Source organism: Strongyloides ratti, scaffold srae_chrx_scaffold0000005 (genome assembly GCF_001040885.1).
Source record: "Strongyloides ratti genome assembly S_ratti_ED321, scaffold srae_chrx_scaffold0000005".
In the NCBI taxonomy this organism is placed as follows: Eukaryota; Metazoa; Nematoda; class Chromadorea; order Rhabditida; family Strongyloididae; genus Strongyloides; species Strongyloides ratti.
In genome coordinates, this window is record NW_020171513.1 from 472,555 (window position 1) to 496,180 (window position 23,626).

At 18.9% G+C, this 23,626-nt stretch overlaps 8 protein-coding genes across 8 annotated transcripts; 3 read left to right on the forward strand and 5 right to left on the reverse strand.

Annotated features, from left to right (window-relative positions):
• Nucleotides 1–4,320: 4,320 nt before the first annotated feature.
• SRAE_X000228300 (Protein kinase domain and Serine/threonine-/dual specificity protein kinase, catalytic domain and Protein kinase-like domain-containing protein) lies at nt 4,321–5,955 on the forward strand (the record flags this gene model as incomplete). The annotated part of the gene is made up of 2 exons (XM_024645478.1): nt 4,321–4,582; nt 4,682–5,955. 2 exons carry the CDS (start codon nt 4,321–4,323, stop codon nt 5,953–5,955), a joined length of 1,536 nt encoding a protein of 511 aa, XP_024499756.1.
• Nucleotides 5,956–8,852: 2,897 nt separating this feature from the next.
• Nucleotides 8,853–9,425, forward strand: SRAE_X000228400 (Glycosyl transferase, family 10-containing protein; the record flags this gene model as incomplete). Its single annotated transcript, XM_024645479.1, has 1 exon — nt 8,853–9,425. One exon carries the CDS (start codon nt 8,853–8,855, stop codon nt 9,423–9,425), a length of 573 nt encoding a protein of 190 aa, XP_024499757.1.
• A 307-nt stretch (nt 9,426–9,732) lies between these two features.
• SRAE_X000228500 (Cyclic AMP response element-binding protein A) lies at nt 9,733–11,076 on the reverse strand (the record flags this gene model as incomplete). Its single annotated transcript, XM_024645480.1, has 3 exons — nt 9,733–10,083; nt 10,458–10,687; nt 10,740–11,076. The coding sequence occupies 3 exons, from the start codon at nt 11,074–11,076 to the stop codon at nt 9,733–9,735; spliced, it is 918 nt and encodes a 305-aa protein (XP_024499758.1).
• A 1,553-nt stretch (nt 11,077–12,629) lies between these two features.
• SRAE_X000228600 (Parkin co-regulated protein family-containing protein) lies at nt 12,630–13,657 on the reverse strand (the record flags this gene model as incomplete). Its single annotated transcript, XM_024645481.1, has 2 exons — nt 12,630–13,043; nt 13,229–13,657. The coding sequence occupies 2 exons, from the start codon at nt 13,655–13,657 to the stop codon at nt 12,630–12,632; spliced, it is 843 nt and encodes a 280-aa protein (XP_024499759.1).
• Nucleotides 13,658–14,819: 1,162 nt separating this feature from the next.
• Nucleotides 14,820–15,411, forward strand: SRAE_X000228700 (Myc-type, basic helix-loop-helix (bHLH) domain-containing protein; the record flags this gene model as incomplete). The annotated part of the gene is made up of 3 exons (XM_024645482.1): nt 14,820–14,919; nt 14,992–15,127; nt 15,186–15,411. The coding sequence occupies 3 exons, from the start codon at nt 14,820–14,822 to the stop codon at nt 15,409–15,411; spliced, it is 462 nt and encodes a 153-aa protein (XP_024499760.1).
• Nucleotides 15,412–15,894: 483 nt separating this feature from the next.
• On the reverse strand, nt 15,895–16,442 carry SRAE_X000228800 (Caenorhabditis elegans ly-6-related family-containing protein; the record flags this gene model as incomplete). The annotated part of the gene is made up of 2 exons (XM_024645483.1): nt 15,895–16,336; nt 16,393–16,442. The coding sequence occupies 2 exons, from the start codon at nt 16,440–16,442 to the stop codon at nt 15,895–15,897; spliced, it is 492 nt and encodes a 163-aa protein (XP_024499761.1).
• Nucleotides 16,443–19,428: 2,986 nt separating this feature from the next.
• Nucleotides 19,429–20,581, reverse strand: SRAE_X000228900 (Sequence-specific single-stranded DNA-binding protein; the record flags this gene model as incomplete). Its single annotated transcript, XM_024645484.1, has 5 exons — nt 19,429–19,447; nt 19,492–20,051; nt 20,101–20,172; nt 20,220–20,304; nt 20,379–20,581. 5 exons carry the CDS (start codon nt 20,579–20,581, stop codon nt 19,429–19,431), a joined length of 939 nt encoding a protein of 312 aa, XP_024499762.1.
• Nucleotides 20,582–21,671: 1,090 nt separating this feature from the next.
• Nucleotides 21,672–23,112, reverse strand: SRAE_X000229000 (Gonadotropin-releasing hormone receptor; the record flags this gene model as incomplete). The annotated part of the gene is made up of 4 exons (XM_024645485.1): nt 21,672–22,074; nt 22,113–22,427; nt 22,482–22,898; nt 22,943–23,112. 4 exons carry the CDS (start codon nt 23,110–23,112, stop codon nt 21,672–21,674), a joined length of 1,305 nt encoding a protein of 434 aa, XP_024499763.1.
• Between the last annotated feature and the right edge of the window lie 514 nt (nt 23,113–23,626).

The following is a 23,626-nucleotide window of genomic DNA, read 5'->3' on the forward strand; positions in this document are numbered from 1 at the left end:
TATTATGAGAAAGTTTTGAAAATACTAAAATATGCAATATCCAGTTTAATTTTTGAAGACAAATATTTTTAAAAAATTTTATAGTAAATAATATAAATGAAAATTATTTTTTAAACTTAATGTTATATAAAAGGTTTTATTTATTTATTTTCAGTTAAAAAAGAAAAATTAAAGGTTTAAAAATATTTTTCCTTTTATTATTTCTTTTAGATCTTAAATTATTTTTTTTTATTACTATTTTTCTAACAACTTGAACTTTTATTTTATTTCTTAATACAAAACAATTTTATAATATTCTTTTTTTTTGTATATATATTTTTATTTTTTCTCACAAAATATTTATTTGTTAAAAAAAAAACTATATATGTAATAATGTAATCACGGATAAATATATTTTTAACTTTATAAATATAATTGCAATGCATTTTTTGTTTATATATTACTATTTATAATATTTTTTTATATATATGTCCATTAATTTATTTTTCTTTAATGTATTGTTTTTATTTATCTGAAAGATTTCTTGTTCTATCTAATAATAACATCAGCCTCATCCCTATATACATAATATAATATAATCAAAATCTTTTAATATAACATTAATAATAAAGCATTAAGTTTTTTTTTTTACATTTCTCTCTATATATATTCTTTTTTTTCACACTTTAGTAATAAAATTGGTGATACTTTTATTTTTGACTCTTAAAAAGTATTAAATCAATGATAAATATTTTTTATATATAATAGTTCCTATGACAATAGAAAAAAAAAAAAAATAATAAATTATATATAATAACCTCTACTAAATTATAATTCAACTAACTTAGTTAATAATTTATTTTATCTTGAACTACTCATTTAACATGTTTTCTGTCGCCAGAAGATGCCAAAAATTGACCGAGAGGAAGAATAGGCACAAACATATATTAAGTGGAACGAAGGACATGCATATAAACATATAGATATATATTTATATATATATATATATATTTTTATGTCATTTACGTACATACAAATGCTTCTTTTTCAAGTTTATGACTAAGTTTGAAAGTGGCGCTGTATTAATGTAGCTTTTTACTTCTTATCATTTTATTGCTTTTTTTATATTGCAACAACATATGTACAAATGATAAATATGTTTTTAACTTCTAATTCTTGCTTTTATTATTCTTTATCACACATCTAATTACATAATTATGAAATTTTTCTAAAAAAAAAACATTTTTGATATTTAAATCAAATGTTTTTATTAAAGTATATCACTATTAATTATATATTTGAAATCAAAACTTAACTCAAATATTTTTAGTTTTTTCATTGAAATATTATATTTATTTATATGTTAAACATATTTTGTAATTGAATACGACATCATTTTTCAAGGAAAAATATTTAATTCTCTTATCAATAAATTTTTTTTTATATACATCTAAATATGAAAAATGAATTTAAAAAAAAATGCTTATGTAGTAAACAATAAAAAACATATTTTTTTTAATTAAAACTAGAATTTTTAATATATTTTTTTTATAATTAAATATAAAATTATAATAATATTTTATATTTAAATTTGTAGTATAATAAAAAAAAAAAGTTTTTCTAAAAAATATTTTTTTTATTTGAAGATAAATTTAATTTTTATAACTTAGCTTTATTATGTATAACGTCATAATCTTGTGTTTTATTTTTTACAACATCTGAGATTCACATTAAGTTGTGAAAGTACAAATAAACATAACAATTTGTAAGAATTTAATTGTTGACATCGTTTATATTTATCAATAATATAAAAATAAGTTAAAAATAGTATTTCTTTATAAATTATTTTATAAGTATTCATATTGAATTTATTTTTGTCTATAAAAATATTTATTTATTATTGTCTTCGCAACTTATCATATTAAATATTTTTTAATATATTATTTAATAACTATTTTGATGAATATAAAATTTATTATATATTTTGAAAATATTTAATATTTAACTTTTTAAAAAGTTCTCTTATATGATAATTGTGTATCTTCTAAATTGGTATCAAATATCGTTTTATTATAAAAATTTTACTTAGCATTCATTTAATTGTTATGTTTATCTAGTTAAAGTTTTTTAGTGACCTCTTTTGAAACTCAACGGTGTATCGAAGTTTTCGTTTATGTTAATTGATACACCATACTTTCTTACTTACCATAAGATATTTCTATTTTACTCTTTAGACATTTCTATTCAATTGATATTTGGTAGAATTAGCCTTTAAAATACTTTACTTATCAACATATCTAACTAAAACATGTATTATTGTTATATATTTTATACAAAAAGTAAAAATATTACTATTAAAAAATTATTTTACTTTTAAACGATATTTCTTTTTATTGGATATTAAATATATATATATATATATATATCATACTATTATTTTTATATTATGATGATGGATAAGTATTTTATTTAAAGTGTTTTATAATTATTTAATTTTATATTAATAAAAAAAAAGTGGTTTTCACATAAATAAATATATTATTATAACAGTTATATATATATATAATTGAGTAACAATATAATTATTATTATTATTAATTCAATAATATTTTAAATAAAATCATATTTTTATTATAAGGTTATATAATACAATAATATAATAATTTATACTTTATTATAATATATATTACTTAAATATATCTAACATATCCATACTATTATGTGAAAAAGACTTTTTAAATGAATGTTTCATTATAATTAACATTCATTTAAGTTAACAAATACATTTATTACTAAAATTTTGTCTTTCATATATCTACCGTCTATTGTATTAAATTGTCAAAATGTTTTAGTATCTACCGATTTTATTGTCAACGATTTAAGAATTATACTCTATAAAATCATATATCTTAACTTATTTCTTTTATATTTATAGTTATAGATTTAGTTGTTGAAATTTTAATGCCATATATCATACTTATAAAAAAGAATTTTATATAACAATCAGGTGTTAGTAAAATTTTCACTTTTTTTTTTCCATATATTTATTCAAAAGATTTTTTTTTAATCTACATTTTTCATCATAAATATATATATATTTTTTTAATCCATTATTAGCTTTTCAGTTTTTGTTCAAATTCATCCTAATATTCTTTTTTTTTATCAATATTTTTATATGACATATACAAATAATAATTGTTCTCCATTAAAGGAAATTTTTTATTATTTATATAAAAAAAAAGGTTAATTTAATTATGTTAAAAAAAAATTATTTCTATTGCACTTCTAATAAACCTTGAAATTGTCATTATTATATAATATTCTTTTGGAAATATGTAAACTATAATAAATTTTTCCTTGATATTACTAAAATTAGGTATTTTAATATACCTAAATTTTAATAAAAAAAAAAAACTTTTTTATGATAATTTTTTTATTTACCTTCTGAATAATTTATGAATAAAAAAAATTCAACTTTGTTTTTTTTGAATATAATATAAAAATAAAACTAGCCATAAATAAGTCATCTAATATACTATGTTATTAAATTTATTTGAATTAATAAAAAAAAAAAAGTTGAATACTAAAAAAACTTTATAACAAATATTTACTTCCAATATTATTATATAAATATTTATTTCTCATAATATATACAAATATATTTATTATTACAAAATTATCCTTACAATTTTACATAATTTCTATAATTTTTTTTTATTATAATTATACTGAACATATTAAAAAGAGGACAATATATATATCGATATATTAAAAAAAGATAAGTAGTTAAAATTTCAATTATTTTTATTCACTCTTTAAAATTTTTGATACTATTTAAAACATTTTTATCTTATAACTATAAAATAAGTTTAATTAAATAGAATTTATATTAATTATTTATAATTACTATTTACATTTTTATTTTTATCAATTTTATTCATTTACAATTTTTACATCTTTAACTAATACTTTTTAACTTTTTCTTTATAATTTTAATTTTTAAATATTCAAAAATAAAATATTTTTTTTGAAATATTACACTAAAATAATGAATTCTAGATATATTTTAATATGTTAAAGTTGTATACTTTATTAATAATTTTGTTAATTTAATGCTAATAATATATGTACATTAATATCTTTTATACATATAATATTTTTTTTTACTGATATATCCAAAGAATTGGATATACATCATTTATTTAACATAATATTTAATTAATTTATCTTATTTAGATATTACTTTTTTAAGTAATCATATAATATATACATATATATATATCTATATATTTATATATTATATATTATTATCTTTATAATATTATATATATATACATAGAAATGAGATTTAAAAAATCTATTGATATATCTAAATCAGTTACATTCCATGATTTTTGTGCTATTTCTGAGGAAGAACAAGAGACATTTGATAATTTAAAAAAATCTAATGGAGAAAATAGTTCATTAACAGAGTCACCTATTAAAGAGATCTCAGAAGAGGGAGAAGAAATTTCAGCTTCACCATTAAATTCATTCTCATCATGGTTACAATTTTTTATGTTTAAAAAAAAAAGACATTCATACAATATTAAATCACTAATAAGACCATCTATATCATTATGTTAGTTATAAAAAAAAATTTTTTTTTTCTTTATTATTAAATATATATTATAATTAATAATTTATTCTTTTTTTTTAGCTGTAGTACATGAAACAACAGCATTAGGTTGTGATGAAAATGGTATTGAAGATGAAGAAAATAGTATAGAAATATCACCATGTTCAAGTGATCAAACTTCATCATTATCATCGGGTCAACCATCAAGTCATGAAGATACATCATTTTCAAAGACAACAGCTTATCAAGGTAAACAACGTTATATACCAAATATTAAGATGCGCCAAAAAACAAACAGAAAATGGAGTGAACAAGATATACAAAAACGTTTATCATTACCTCCTGATATAAAATTACCATTAAATGTTGTTGAAAAATTAAATAGAACACCAACATTAGATCAACCATTAACAAGAAAAAGTAGACGAGCATCATTAAGTGAAATAGGTTTTGGAAAATTAGAAACTTATCAAAAAATTATAGGACTTGGTGAGGGTACCTATGCAACTGTATATCTTGGTAAATCATTATTAACGGGAAAAAGTGTTGCACTTAAAGAAATACGTTTAGAACCTGAAGAAGGTGCTCCATGTACAGCTATTAGAGAAGTATCATTATTAAGAAATTTAAAACATGCAAATGTTGTTACATTACATGATATTGTTTATACTGATCGGGTTTTAACACTTGTATTTGAATTTGTAGAACGTGATCTTAGATTTTATATGGAAGAAGTTAATAACCAAATTAGTATTGATAATTGTCGTCTATTTCTTATACAATTATTAAGAGGTTTAACATATTGTCATAAAAGAAAAATTCTTCATCGTGATTTAAAACCTCAAAATCTTTTAATTAATAGAAATGGTGAATTAAAATTAGCTGATTTTGGTTTAGCACGTGCAAAATCTGTACCAACAAAAACATATTCAAATGAGGTTGTAACTTTATGGTATAGACCACCAGATGTTTTATTTGGATCAACTGACTATTCAACACATATTGATATGTGGGGTGTTGGTTGTATATTATATGAAATGATTGTTGGTAAAGCTATGTTTCCAGGAACATGTGCTAATGATCAATTATCATTAATATTTAAAAAATTAGGACTTCCAAATTGTGAAAATGGAGCATCTTTTATTGAATGTCCCAAATATAAAGAAATTGAAGATAATGTTAAATTATTATTACGAGCTGAGGAACGTTATAATGGTCAAAATAAAAAAGTATATACTTGTGAAAAAATGTTACAACATTCATCACATAGACTATGTAAAGATAGTATAGATTTATTAAGTAAATTATTAAGGGTATGTTATCATTCTTATCATAAAAATTTAATACTTTTAAATTAATACTTTTTAGTATAATGGTAAAGAAAGATTATCAGCAGAAGATAGTATGCATCATAAATTTGTATCAAATTTTCCTCATGAAATATTTTCTCTTCCTGATACAGTATCAGTCTTATCATTGCCCGGTGTGTCGTACATTCACGAAAATTCAATTTCAAGGCAAATATATTAACAACTAAAAAAATTTTTTTTATTTAACATTCAACAGTAATACAATAAAAAGTAACGACGGATTTTGTTTAAATACTTAGTAATATTTTTATAATATTAATCATTTTGTAGCAAATTGCATTTTTTTTCATTTATTATAAATAAATAATAATGTATCATTATATTTCTATTAATTCATATATTTTATTAATACTATAATTGTACTGATTACACAAAAATATTACCATTATAAGTTTCTAATATGAATGGATAAATATTATTATATAATCTTCAATATTTTTATTACATATATTAAACATTGTCGTTAAATAATAATACTTTACTCTTTATTAAAGCTACAGATAATAAAATATACTTTTAATAATATTTTCTTTAAAAGAGATTAAAATAAGTTTTTAAAATATATTATTACCTTAAATGATAAATTCATTAATTTTACTTTTTGTATAAATAGCAAATTATAATATAATTCAAAATTAATTACCATATAATAATTATCATATATATTAACATTTATATCATTAAAAAAAGTTTTTATTACCGTTATTTTTTCATAACTAATATTGTATTACAAATAAAAAAAAATAATATATTACTAAAATTAATTATATACAAAATTAAAAAATTTTTTATTCATTTAATTAAAATAAATTATTTTTTTTTTGCCACAACTTTAATTTATCATCCTCTAAAATATATTAAGTTAACATGAAAAAAAAATTATATATTCTCATTTTTTGTTGTTATTGATGATTTATTATAATAATTTTATCAACTATTTAAATATTATTCATTTAAGAATTTTTAAAATTATTTTTATAGTAATTAGATATTTATAATAGTTATTATGAATAATTTTTAACCAAATAAGTTTTTCATATGTTATATTTTATAAGAAATTAAATAAGACATTGTTTTCCCAGGTAAAATATATATTTTAAATAATACAAAATTATAAATAATGTTTTTCATTATATTAATAAAAAAGAAATATATATTTTAAATAAATTTTAAAAATAAAAATATATTATTATTTATATATATATTATCTCTTATTAAAAGATTTTTATTTCACCAATAAAATAAAGTTTTTTTTTTTATTAAAAAGTAAACTAAGGCTTGACTTTTTCTGGTGTAAAGAATTATAATGAATCATACCAATATTTATAACTAATCTTTTATTTTAAATTGTTTATATTAATGTTTATAAACTAGTGGACTAAAACAGTATTATTGTTAAAAAAGATTATAAGAAAATTTATTAATTGTTTATAAAAATTTTGTTATAAAAGTAAAAACTTTATATATATTATTTTAAATATTTCATCTTCAATAAAAATTGATCTTTAAATAAAAGTTAATGTTTTATTTTTATTTTTTATTAATAAATAATTTATTTTATATTACTAATACAATGTTAATCTAATAAGTACTATGTTTTTAAAAAATTTTTTTTATTATATTTATAAAATATTTCCTATTTTTTGATATATGTTATGTTTATTGCTTTAAAAGTTTTCTCCTCACCTTTTATTTCTTATTTAAGAATAATAAAATGTAAAATAAAATATATCTTTTATATCATTTTTTCTTAACTAAAATATTTTTATTCATTTATATAAAAATATGTTTAGTACACTCTTTTTTTTTTTAATTTTATAAATTTTATAAAAATAATTTTAACAATAAAAACATTATATAAAATAATGAATAGTTTATTCTTAAGATTATTATTTTGTATAGCTTTTTTAATGTTAACTGTTAGTGGTATACAAATAAAATAACATTTAAAAACAAATTAACTCCTATTAATAGTTCAATTTTTCATTTAATATTTTATACTTATCTTCAATTTTATTTTTTCTTTCTCCTGTTAAAATAAAATTTTTTAGATTTTTTTAATGAAATTTAATTAGTATAATCATTTATATAATAATTTTTTTTACTAAGTAATATCAATTATCATGATATTTCTAATAAAACGGGGGATATTTATTATATTAATAGTTTATGCATTCTTTTATATTAATAATCAAATTGAAGTTTACAGAAATAATAACATAGTTAGTTTATCTATCAATTTCTTATTTAAATATTAAAATTAATATTTTTAGACATTTAGAAATAAATTTACTAAAAGTAATATTTCTAAAATACGAGTTCCATACAATAGAAATATAAATGGTGATAAAAATTTAATTGATATTGACATTCATAAATTGAAAGAAAATTATAAAATATCTTTTATTTACAAAGGACAAAAAATTTTTATTGATAATATATTGTTAAATGAAAATTATGGTACATTCGAAGAACGTACAAACTTTAAGGTACCAAAAAACAGTGATAAGAAAATAATTTTATCAAATATAAATTATATTAATAATGATAATCTTGGAGGATGTCGTGATTGGAATTGTGAAATTGTAACAAATGTAAAGAATGTAAATGATATTGATGGTGTTATAGTATCAAATTTATTTGAATTAACAAAATATAATGATAATATTTTAATTGGTTTGCTTACTCAGGAATCACCTGCTCATGATACGACAGGTTCATTATCAGATGTACACAGCTACCCACACACATTTATTAGTTTTCGCCATGATTCATATACTTCTAGTCCATATGGTTATACTGTTCACCTTGCCCCAGAGTCGCAATTATTAAAAAATCCTATAACAGAAACAGAGTTACAAAATAAATCAAAAGCAATATCATGGATGGTTAGTCATTGCCAGACACCATCAAAAAGAGAAGAATATGTCAATTATTTAAAAAAATATATAGACATTGATATATATGGTGCATGTGGTAATAAACAATGTAGAAAAGAAAATAATTGTAATGATGTTGATGATAAATATTATTTTTATCTTGCTTTTGAAAATTCTATATGTAAAGATTATATAACAGAGAAATTGTGGTATCGTGGTTACAATCGTCCAATAATACCAATAGTATTGAAACGTTCTATCATTGAAAATTATGCACCACCTAATTCTTTTATAGCAATTGATGATTTTAAGAATACTCAACAATTAGCAAATTATTTAAAAGATCTTATGAATGATAAAGAAAAATATATTTCATATTTTGATTGGATGAAAGAGTATAAAGTTATATTTTTAGATGGACAAAATCATGATATTGCAGAAAGACCATGGGGTTTTTGTCAATTTTGTAGAATACTTCATAGTAATAATAAAAATTTTACAAGAATGCAAAATTTTAATGAATGGTGGAATGGAAGTTGTGAAGAAAAAGGTACTTTAGTAAAACAACATATCAATTAATTTGTTTTAATTAACTTTTTTTTTTATTTAATCTTATTATTGATTTTATTTTTAAAAATGATTTAAATAATAAAAAAGTATTAATTTTAAAAGCTCTTTTGATTTAAATAATATTTTAATAATTGTTATAAAATAAAATCTATTATATATTTAGTATTAACAAAAGTTTTTTCCTAAAAATAAATACTTTGATAATTTAAAAAATTAGATTAAATTAATTTAATAAGTTTTTTTTTCTCATATATCTTTTTATAAGGAGTGTATATTGCTTTTTTATATTTTTCTTCAACAACAATAGAAAAAAAAATTAGATGGTTTCATCAATACTTTTATCTTCAGGTATCTGTCCACATTTTATTAACTCTTGACATGATTTACATAATGGTTCTCTTTGTAAAGAATTTTTACGTACACAATCGAGAAAATGGGAAAAAATTTTATTTTTATATTCTAATGCTTCTTTTAAACCTTCTAGTTCAGCTTTTTTTTTCGATCTACTTGCTTTAGCTGATAATTTATTTTTAATTTTTCTTCTAACTTTTTTTAATTCTCTTTCTTGAGTTTGTGTTAAAGGAAATGTTAAAGGTATTTCAAATTTTTCCTGTTTATATACAGCAACTTCTTCAGCTGTCAACATAACAGGTCCTTTTTTACCTGTCTAAAAATATATTGTATCATTTTTAAATATTATTATTATTATTAAAATATATATATGTTCATTAATTGATAAATATAAAATTTAATAAATTATGAGGAAAAAAATTTACTCTTATTTATAATTTAATTAATAAATATTCCAATAACCTAAATTTTTTTTTAGATTATCTGATAAGATTCATATCCAATTACCTTTAATTTACTAAATTCTTAACAATAACTAATTTAATTTTATAATTATATTAAAAAGTCTTTTAATAAAATTATTTAGTAATGTATCATGATACTTAAATAATATAAAAAAAAAATTTTTTTATATTTAAAATAAACATATTTTATAATAAAAAAAAAATTTGTTATTAGGACAAAAGTTACCTGTGCTGATATTTTATTTTCTCTTATTGCAATGTCATCCCATTTTCTTTTATTTGTAAATGAAGATTGATTAATTTTATATAATGATGACATTGAAGAATTTCTGGAAGATGTCGTAGTTACTATTGGTAATGAACTTTTAAAATTATCTTTTATCGTAGATTTTGAAGACGTAACAAAATAATTACTAGATTTGCGGCAATTTTTTGATGGTGATAAATCATGAGAATCTAGAATACAATATTAAGAAATTATTATAGTATAATCGAATGTCTATCTTACCATCACTAAAAGAGTGATTATCAAAATATTGATCAATAGAGCTTGAATAATCGTACATTTTTGTTTTTTCAGTACTATTTTCAAGCTCACTCATTGAGACGGGTGAAATAGAGCTGCTATTAAAATTAGATGAAAATGTTTCTGATGAAAAATTATCATAATAAATTTCATCACTATCTTGATATAAAGGCGATGCAATGTTATTTGTATATGGATATTCATCTTCTTTAAATTCAAATGAAAAATCATCATCAAAATATGATTGATTTGAAGAATTATTTTTTATTGTATTATTTATTGATAATAAGCATTCAAGGCCCATATCATCAGGATACATATTGTATAGAAACTTAACAAATCAATATTAAAAAAAAATAATAATAATTAATTCTAAATTAAAAAAAAATACAAATTTTATCAAAATATATAATAGGAAAATTTTGATATAAATACAAAATATTTATGTATTATAAAATAGATGATATATAATATCCATATATTGAAATGAAGTGTTTAAATAATCATTGACATATGAAATTTTTATTTATTAAATTTAAAATGTTAAACTATTTCATAGTATACTCATTTTATTATAAGATAAAAAAAAAAATTGTAACATTTTGTTACAATTGATTTAAAATGACAAAATATAACCGTACTTCAATTTGCCTGTTAATATTTTACCTTATTGTTTCTATATTGAACACAATGATTATTCTAAATCAAATAAAAGACATATTATTAATAGTGATTATAAGGTAAACATGAATAGCTATTTTGTTTTTATATTTTGTTGTAATGTTAAAATTATGCTTAAAATTTTAATTTAAATATTTATTTTAATAATAAATAGACAGTTAAAGTGAAATAAATAATCATTGAATACTACACCTACAGATTTGAAATATTATAACAAAAATTATCAATGATTGTATGTAAATAGACAATAATAATTATGTTAAAATGAAAAGTTTATATTATAATATATATATCAACTGATTAAAGCTTTAAATAGAATATTTAAAAATAAATATATAATAAATTTAACATTTAGATAAAAATCATATTTTTAAACTATAAGTTATATATATTTTTTAATGTATTTTAAATATATTTATTATACAAAGTCAATAGATATTATTAAAAAAATATGTCTATGTTTAAAAATATATCATTAAGATGGAACAATTTTGAAAGATTTTTAATATATTATATATATTTTTTTAGGTAGTATAATACAATAAAATATTATGATCAATTAATAAAAAAAAATTTTTTTTATATAATTTAAATAAAAATTTATATAGGTCCTTAAATTAAAAAGAAATAACTCGATACATGTATGATAAAAGTAGTTGGTAAATATTGCCGCACTGACATATAAGATAAACAAGGCAAAAGTATGATTATATATGTCTTTCGATAAATAGAGGCATCTTTCAAAAAATGTTCACTATGATCGGAATTAATAGAGAGATACAAATTTATATTCTAAAAATACTTTTATATAAAAAGAGGGTTAAACAAGATGATAAAGATAAGTCTAAATTTATCTTGATATTAAATCAATTAAATTCTTTTGTTAAATTTATTATTAAAGTGTAAAAAAAAAACCAATAATTTTTTTTAAACAATAAATAATTTTTATATTCAATAATATTAATATAAATATTTTTTTATTTTTTTAAAAATTTATTTTATATAATATAATATCATCATAAATGTAATATTATTGAAGGATGAAAAATAGAAATTGTTGATATAAAAATTTTTAGTTATAACAAAGATGTACATAGTTAAAATTATTTTAAAAATTATTTATAAAAAAAGATAAAAAAATTTTGAATATTAAATGTTATATGGAATTAACATGTTATATGAATCAGGCTATTAATACTGAAAAACGGATTGGTAATGTGGTATAACATAACAAATGTTTACTAATGCGTTTCTACCACCACTTTCTTCTAATGCAACTAATGTTTTATGAATATAATGACTCAAATGGTAGTTCAAATCATTTTTTCTTTTTATTCTTTCATTTGATAAAAATATTTTAGAATAAGGTTGTCTTAATGGTCCTAATAATTGTTTATAGTACGGCACCAGACATATACCAATATGTTTCATTTTTGTCATTTTAATAATGATATTTAAAATTTTTATTTTTTTCTCATCATTACCATAATCTAAAGCTTTTCTAATTGCTAAAACAATGTCTGTTAAAACTTGATATAGACAATGTTCAGAGGTTGGTAATAATAATAATGAATCAAATGCCTCCAATGCAATAGTTTCATATGGCTAAACAATAAAAATTAAATATTTATTTATTTGTTTACATATTTTTAATATTAATATATTTGTATTAATGATAAATATTCATTTAAAACAAAAAAAAAATGTGTTTTTTTTTATATAATATTAAAAATAAAAAAAATTATATAAAAATAATTTACTTATAATGATAAAATTAAAAAAAAACTTACTGATTCTGTTGATGGTAAACCTGATGCTACAACTTGAAATAAGTTTTTAATAGTTGAAATATTTGTATCTTCTAAAGAAATATTCCATGAAATTGTTTTCTTTCCAACACCATCTACTATTTGTAATGGTAATTGACGATCTAGATAAGCTTTTTTAAAACGATTAATCATATTTTTTGTAATATCATCAATATTATTATTTTTATAAAATACATTTTTTGTAAATTTACAGGGTAATGTTAATACTTCTGTATTTTTTTGTGTTGATTGAATTGAAAATGGTGGGACCAATTTAATTAAAGGTTTCTCCTTTTCATAAATAATTTGTGAAAGTTTATTATTTTTAATAAAATTTGAACATTTTCCTTTTTTATCACTATCATCAAAATTGAATGATAAATTAATACTTTTACTTCTTCTTCTAGCCATAATATAAGAAAATAAATATATTGATAAATATTAAAAAGTTATAATAAATTTTATATTTTTAAAATGACATTTACATTATATATAACATTATTTTGCTCCAATGGTTAGATAAGTGCACACATATTATTGACAATTCATAAATAATTTTTACTTAAAGATTTTTATATTCCTGTTAAATGACCATTCAAATATATAAAAACAAAATTTTTATAAATATAATTTATCCATTAAATTATCATAAAAATAATTGAAAAGGTATAAAAATAAGTGAATACATTCAATAATAAAAATAAAAAAAAAAAAAACCTAAAATTTTAATATTCTTTTTTTTTAATTTATTTGAAATTATAAAATGCAAACATATATAATTTTATATGATCACTAAACATTGAATCTAAAATCTTTTTTATTATTTACAATATTAAAAGAAAATTTTAAAGCAGCTGTTACCTTATATGTTTAACTATTATAAATCGCAAATATTAGTAATTAATAAATCATCAAACTTCTCGTTAGATTGCTTTTTATAGTAAAATTAAACAATACAAATATATAATTTACTTATAAATATTATACTATTATCTTTTTATGTGTTAAATGATTGTCAAATTAATATTAATAATATTACCGACACATTAAAGTTTATTTTTGTATGATAATAAATAAAGATTATTTATATACAAGTAACAACATTGAACTTGAAGATCAAGTAATTATTTATAAGCTTACAATATTTTTAACTGTTATATCATTATATTATAAAATATAATTATCTAATTTTATTTTATTTATTTATTTATTTTATTATAATAAAATAATATTTTGAACAATTTTTGTTTTAATGAAAATAATAAAGAACAATATTTAAATCTAATAATTTTATTATATTCACTATTATATTAAAAAATAAAAAGACAAAATCATATTTTATGTTTTTTACATTAATGCATTTACTACCAATCATAGTATTTTTTTATTAAATATATTATATTTATCTAACAAAGTTAAATAAAACAATTTAATATTCATTGTCTATTTATGTTTGCTTTATAACTATTTAACAAAAATCATATGAACAATTTTTAAAAATTAAATTTATCATTTAGATTTACTATATTAAATAACTTTATTTATAATTTCAATAATATCTTTAAATCCTACAATGGATATGAGTACAATTTATCTAAATTCTTTGGCATATGAAACAGCACTTGCTAATACATTAAATAATTCAAACTTGACAAATGCTGCTGCTAATCCAGGTACTCTTGTATCTATTACTGATTCATCTTTAAACAATTGGGATTACTCTTCGACTCCTATTCTATCTTTAGATAATTATCAGTCACCATTTGACTGGACAACATCATCAATTTGTAAGGAATCATCAGAAAATTATAGATCACAACAAGTTAGTCCTTTTGGTACACATATTTCAATACCATTACCAAATCAAATGGATGATAATGGGTTAGTAAAGTTTATTAAATTTATATTTTTATTATATTTTTTTTTTATTTTTATTTAGATGTCAAGTATTTCGCCGAAATGAAAGAGAACGTCTTCGTGTAAGATGGATTAATGAAGGTTATCAACAAATGCGAAGTATGTTACCACCACAATATGTCAAAACACGTATGAGTAAATTAGAGACACTCAATTTGGCCATTGCTCATATAAAACATTTAAAAAAACTTTTAGATGACTCACACCATAACAATAAATGTGACTGTTACAAACATTGTATGAAATAAATTTGTATTATTAAAAAAAAACAGTCACAAAAATGATAATTTTTCTACTATTAAATATTATAACAATTTTAATTATAAAGGAAAATGTAAATTAAGGTTACTTGATTTAACAATTATCAACATTATTAGATTATATCTTTTTAATATTTATATACAACAAATTTTTATTTTTTAATTATATTATGGTATAAATATATTATACAAATTAATATTTTTTTTTCAAAATTGATTTATATATTTTAAAAAGTGCAATGATAAAATATATTTTATTTAATTCTACATTTGGTAAATGACAACTTTAATCCCAATAGTAAGTTATATATATTAAATATTTTATAAATTTTATTCAACTGATAATAGTTGGTAAATTTATAAAATATATTATCTTTGTTTGTATAACTTTTTTTTTTTAAAATATAATATTTCTTCTTATAAAGACATAATTTTTAAAAAAAACATTTTTTTTTGCGAATAAAATATTCATTAATTTAAGAAAAAATTAATAACTTGATTGTAAATATTTGAGCATAATAAAAATGGTAACATAATACATATGAAAAAAGCTGTTGAGTATATACTAGTATGACTATTACTGCGTTTTGAACCATTACATCTATCACCAAGACAACTACATACATGTACCGTAACTGAATCATCTACAGGATATAAAAATAAATCGGAAGCTTTTACATATCGACAATTATCAAAACGATCCATTATATTCATTGTTCTATTTCTAAATCCTAATTTAGTTAATTTAGTAGAACAACCACGAATTGTTAATTTTTGACCCGTTCGAATACCTAAACTTATTATATCTTGTGTTATTGTTAGGCAAATATTTCTACATGAAACAGTACCCATGTATCTACTAATACTAGGATCATCACATTCATCTGTAAAATTTCTTGGTTCATAAAAATGTCTAAAATTATAACATTAACAAATATTAAAAAAAAAATAAAAAAAAAAAATACTTACTCTGAAAGTATACCATTATTTTTGAATGATTCTTCATATTGTGCTGACATACAACTGTAACACCTATTTATTCTAATATAAGATAGAACAAATGTATTGATACCAAATAATAAGTAAAATATATAAAAAAATATTTTTATTGAGATTACCATATTTTGCAATGAAATAATATAATATAACAAATACTTCTTCAACCAAACTAATTTTGATTCAAAAATTATTAACCATGCCAAGTGTTGACTTTGAAAGAAAATTAAAAATTTTTATCTTTACTTTCTTATAAAATGCAATTTTATAAAAATACAATAAAATTTATAAAATTCTGAAATTGTATAAATAAAACATACAAATTTATGATATTTAAATAGTTAATTATCTTTTTTTTTTCTTTGATCATTAGTAATAAATTAAAATATTTTTATTTTAAAAAGAAAATTTATATAAAGTTATAAGAAGTTAATAATACAGTATTTTGGAATAAAAAGTTATATAATAGATATCTTTTAAATTTAAAAATAAAATATTAAGAGGTTTTTAAAATTACAATTAATTATTTAAATAAAATTGTGAATTGAAGCGATTCATGTTTACATAAATATATCATAATGATATTATCAATTTAATATATTTAAATATTAAAATGATATAAATGATAATAATAAAAAGAAAGATGAAAAGTTTTTATGAACTTTTTATATTTAATTTCTTTTTCATTTATATAAATTTTAGAATTATTATAAAAATAGTTATAAAAATATTATTTTTAAAATAAAAATACATAAATAGGTAGTTATAAGTATTTTCTAAAAACCGTAGATTCACGATACTTTAAAAATACAAAATAAAAGAGTAATATTTAATCATTTTTAGTGACACATTTAAAGTGACTGACAAAAGAAATTTGAATATTAAATAAGAATCAAAGTATCTAATGGCAATCTTAAAATGAAGATGTTATGGTATCTCTTATAAAGCTATTATATAAAATAATAAATAACCTTAGCTTATGTACTTCATAAAAATTTGAGTTCAACTTAATATTTTAATATAAAAAGACAAATTGCAATAAATTATATATTAGTTACACTGAAAGTTAAATAGAGTCCTGTAGTAACATAGTTAAAAGTTAAAAATTATTATTTATAAAGAATATACAATTAACAAGTTAAAAGAATAAATTAATATTTTGATGAATATTATAATATTCATAAAAATAACAAAAATTTTTATTAAAAAAAAAAGTAAATTTTTTTTTTATTAATATTCTTGTAAGATATTATTATAAGTATATAAATATGTCTATAAAATTGTTTTTAAAAATTTGTACTATTTATATTAATAAAAAAAGAAAGACAAAAGTGTTAACAATTTGATGATAATCACTATGATAGGAAATGAAGGGAAATGACATATTATTAGAGTGACATTTTCAGAAACCAATGCTCATTAAAAAATTCTATTCTTTAATATATATTCTTAAAATTTGAAGAATCCTATTATATATATAGAAATATATCTCAAAGGATTGAATAACAAAGTTAGTATTCAAAAATTTATAACCTCATTTTAGCTTGCTTTTACAAATTTTCTTAAAAAGTGAACATTATGTAATTACATAAATTGCTTTGTCCAATAAAATTTATTCTATGAAAGTTTTATCTTAACAATAAAAAATCACAGTTTCTATTTGTATAAATTGAAAAATTTTATTAAACCAATTTTAATTTTCTTTTATAATATACTAATAAATTAAAATAAGACAAGGCAAAAAAAAAGAGGAAAGAGAAATAAATTAAATCATATTTTTAAAATTATAAAGAAAAAATTTGTGTATCGATATAAAAATTATGTCAAGTTAATTTTGATAACAATAATTTTTCACTTTCATGTAACTTTTTCTACAATAATCTAATCCATTCGATATGAAAAGCTTTTATGGGACATAAGATGTGTCAAGATTTGACAATCTTCTTATTTACTGATTATTTAAATTAATCATTATGTATATAAATATAGTGTAGAAAGAATTAAATAGATTTGTACTATATTTTTATAAATAATCCTTTAAAATATTTTAAAGATAAATTATATAAATGTACAATAATTCATGTAATAATTATTTTAAAAAAAATTTGTTAAAATATTTTTGATAAATGTGTTTATTTTTAAAAATAAAACTATATTACCAAAATAATATATATTTTTTTTTGTTAAAAGTTTAAAAACTCAATATTTTTTTTTCCTAAATTTTACCATTACAATTTAAACCTGCAGGTGATGAAATAATTTTTTTTAAATATTTTGTCTTTAAAATATTATTACTAGAGAAAAAAAAAATTAAAGAAGAAATAAAAGAAAATACATAGGCATACTTATATATATTAATATATTTCAATATTATATAACATTCAAAACAAAACTTCTTAATACTGTTTATCATATATGATAATTATTATGAAGTAAAACTAAGATATATACAAAATAAAACATTTATAGCAGGTGATTAATTTTTAAGTTCCAAATATCATATAACTATAAAATAAAAACAAAACAGATTTTATTAGAATTTATTATAAAAGGTAAAGAATATTAAATGATTTAAAAAAAAAAGAAATAAAGATATTAAAAATTGTCGTTAATTATAAAAAAAAATTAAATAAATTTAAACTTTGACAAATAATATTTTTTTTTTGTAAAATTATAATAAAAATTATAGGGAATCTTTTTCTAATATTTTGTATTTATTGGAGATTATTTTAAAATGCATAAAAAAAATTAGGTTTAAAGTTTTTTTTGAGACAGTATCCATTTATACTATCCTTGTTATTGGATTTTTGTTTATTTATTATCCATTTGAATTTCCTTATTAATTACTTAATCCAGGTAGCAATAAAAAGGATATATTTTTAAAATAAGTAAATATCAAAGGATTATATGAAGGAAATTGGTTAAGTGATAAATTTTAATATTCAGGTAAAGGATTATCTTTGTATTTCAATTTGTTTTTCTATTTTAGATAAATATCTTCTCTTATCATCATATTTTAAAAAATATACTAGACTATGATTAAAAATATAAATTTTTTTTTTCATTTTTTACATTTGTGTATGATTCATCATATTTTGTTGCATAGCATTCATATTTTGATTACTTTCAAGAGCTTTCTGTTGTTGTGATTGTGGTGGAATATTTATATTATTTGGGTTTCCTGGAATTTGATAACCTGGTTGATTATATCCTTGATTTACATTCATATATCTTGGATCAACATTCATTTGTTGTTGTTCATTTCCCATTCTTATATGTTGTTGCATACCATTTGGTGGTAACATATTATTATCCATGTATTGATGTTGTCCAGGATTTGGTTGGTAATTCATTGTATTCATACGATTTTCTTGCATTCCATTATTCATATTTGTTGTTTGCGAACGTTCATTTATCAAGCTTCTTAATTGTTGGTTTGTTGATTGTAATTGTTGTGGTTGTGATGTTGAAAATTGTTGATGGGTTGAAGCTTGATTCATCATATTTGATACTCCCATTCTTTGGTTAACATTATTCATTGGTAAACCATTTCCATTTTCAGTTGACTTGTGATGGTAATATCCTTGATTATTACCACCAGTCATAGGTACTTGTGGTACTGGAGCAGGAAACTTTAAAAAAAAAAATTTATATATTATATTACAAAAATATTTAATATACCTGACTTGATGGTTGTTGAAAAGGTGGGCCCATTACAGAACCAGGAGGAAGTTGTGTATTTTGTACGAATCCCTTATAAAGATTATTAATATATTATAAAAAGAATACATTATACTTACAAAGTCATGAAAGGCCTTGGCGTCAGCAGAAATGTCATACATATGGCGTCTGTCAGGAGCTGCGCAATACAACTCATAAAATATACTAAATTTTATAATTGAAAGTTAGAATATTTTTATTTATAAATTAAAAGAAAAAAAATAATAATAATAACTTACGAAAACCATCCTAACAAAATATTTGGTGTATCAACTTCAGGAATTTTTCTAATATCAGTATTAATAACTTCTGATTGAAAAGCTTCAGCTGCTCTTGTGCAACCCAATGTTCGTAGATAATCCAATACATAACTGGCCAATTTTTCTTTAGTCTCTAAATCCAAATTATTATGAGGTAAATTAGTATTTTGACCATTTGGCATCATTTTTTTTATTTTTAAATATATATATTATCTACAATAATAAATTAAAAATATATTTTAATTAATATAATATAATTTTTTTTTTTTTAAATAATTTAAAGATATATAATAAATAAAATGTATTGTGTCAGTAACATCTTATTATCAGCACGCGTCAACTGATGCAGAAGTTATGATAATGAGTTCGATATATCTTAGATAGTAATATATGTGTATTACTAAATATCACACATAAATGTGATCACTATAATGTTAAAAACAGGGCATAGTCTTATGTAGAGTTTGGTGACTCGCATATGTACTTACTTTTTATTGGCAGTGTTAACTAAAATGGTATGAATATATATATAAATATAATATATATATATATATATATGAGCAGAAGAAAAAGAAAGGCGTCCGTTGTTATAAAATAAAAATAAAAGGCAACAACATACTGGTAGAAATGTTCGCGCTCACTACTTTCAATACGTATATTTTTATATATAGAGGACAAGACGGTAAATAGAGATTTTAAGATTATTTAAGAATATAAAATTGCTTATAAAAGAATATGTAAAAGATATACACAAAGAAACATAATAATGTTATACATATATGTATATTAATTTTATAACTAAATAATAGAGCATAAAATATATTTTTAATATTTCCTTAACAAGAAATATATAAAATCAATGATACATCTTTAATATATCTTCTCTTATTTATATTTTAATGGTTTAAATTTAATGAATAAAATGCGCTTTGAAATAGTTATATAATAAATAAGAATAAAATGGCTTTTAAATTTATTGAAGAGGCAATGTAATTTATAAAATGAAAAAAAACATATAAGATAATTATTTTTGTCAACAAAATTGTTTTTTTTTTCTTTAATTTTATTTAAAAAGTTTTTATATTTTTTAATTTTAATAATTAAGGATCAAAATTAATAAAAAAAAAAGGAAGTAAAAATTAAATATAAAAATGAATATATAAAATAAAAAAAAAAAAAAGAGAAGTAACTTTTAATACATAATCTGTAGGAAAAGTTTTATTCCCTAATACAAATACTGTTAACAAAATAATTTATTAAAATGTAATAAGATTATGTCATAGATGGCTTTGTTAATGAATTGCAAAGTACAATGTTGTGGTTAGTAATATAATTCTTTTTTACAGCTTGACAATTTTTCACACTTTTGTTATTCCATATTATTGGAGAGGAAGAAATATACTTGTCATTAGAGATATCACTAGAGTTTTTTTTATCTTTATTTATTCTAATTGCTTTGGAAGGGTTAGATGTTGACATTATATGTTTACATCGAGATATATTTTTGATGCCTAAATTTTGTACTGTATTATATTTAATGTAAACAGTAGATCCTTTAACTGAATTATGATTTACGCTTGATGGACAAATTTCATTTAAACTACCAAGTAATGTTGATGTTTTTCTGTTTGACTTAAATCTCCCAAATTTATATAAAAATGGATTAATGCATGTACTAAAAAAAAAGTATATTAAAATATGATAATTTTTTACCTTGCAAGCATTATGGCTTCTAACCAATTAAATTTATTATATATAACACTACAGTTACTATTTTCTTTACATAAAACTCTTAATAATGCCATAACTTGGTATGGTAGCCATGCTAATACAAATGAAGTTATTAAAATAACTGTTGCCTTAAGAAATTTAATATGAGTTTTATTATTATTAAAAGGTTGTGATTCATCTTGTAATGATTTACGTTTTGCCATTTGTTGTCTAAGAGAAAAACCAATTAAACTGTAGCATATTATAATAATAGCAAGAGGGATATAAAAAACAGTTATAACATGAAAAGCATTCCATCTAAAAAAAATATGTACACATATATGAATATACATATATATTAATATTACTTACGCCTTTTTAATATAGTCCAAACTTTTTGGTGTTGAACATTGATAAAGATTATAATCATCAAAAACAAGAACTATATCTCGAAAAATAAACATTGGTAATGCACAAATGATAGCTGATATCCATGCTACTACAATTAAATAATTTACACGTTTTTCACCATTTCTATATGATGATAAAGGTGAACGGATACAATATAACATATCAATAGCAATAGCAGCAACCATATTTGACCATAAATGAAATGGTAGTGCATAAGCAAATGAATGAATTTTGCATAAAGTATTACCCATATTCCAGGCAATATTGTAAATCCAATATGTTCTCCATAAACATATTAAAAGAACCATTAAATGTATAATAATAAGTTGTTTTGAAAATTTATTCAATCTTGATGCAGCAGTATTATTTTTTTGTTTTCTTTTGTAAATATTAAAAAAAAAATACGATTTTATAAAACTTACTTATTAGAATGTATAAAAACATAAATATTAAGCGGTGTTCCGATAAAAAATATAATGACTTGATAAATCATTTCAACAATCTCAGATGTAGAATGTTGCATAAATTCTGTTACATTATTTGTATTAGAAGTAGTAATAGATGATATCGTAGTATTAATATCCAAATTCATATCTAAAATTAAAAATTTTTTAATATATAATTATTATTCTTTTTAAATATACTACAAAATAAAAATATTTAAAAAAAAAATGTTTTTTTTTTTCATTAAAAATAGTTAAAAATTCTAGAAAAAAAAATTATTCAATTATATTTTTTTGAACTTTTTCAATTGTTTTATATATTTTTTAACATTAATGTCAATAATGTATATTCAAAAAAAGAATGTTTTATTACTACCTCAAAATTTACATGTTCAAAAAGAATGTGGTAAAATACTATAAACAAAAAGATATTACAAAGTAATAATTTTTTATTAAACTAAACATTAAAAAAATGAATAATTTCCTACAAATATTTTGTAATATTGTTGAAAAACAAACATCACTTTAATTTATTTTTTTTATTTTAGTATTTAAACAAAATTTTTGATTTAGAATTAAAATAAATTAACTATTTAAGATAGTAATATAATTTTTGAAATATTCATATAATGGATAAGTTAAATAATAAATCAAATATAATGA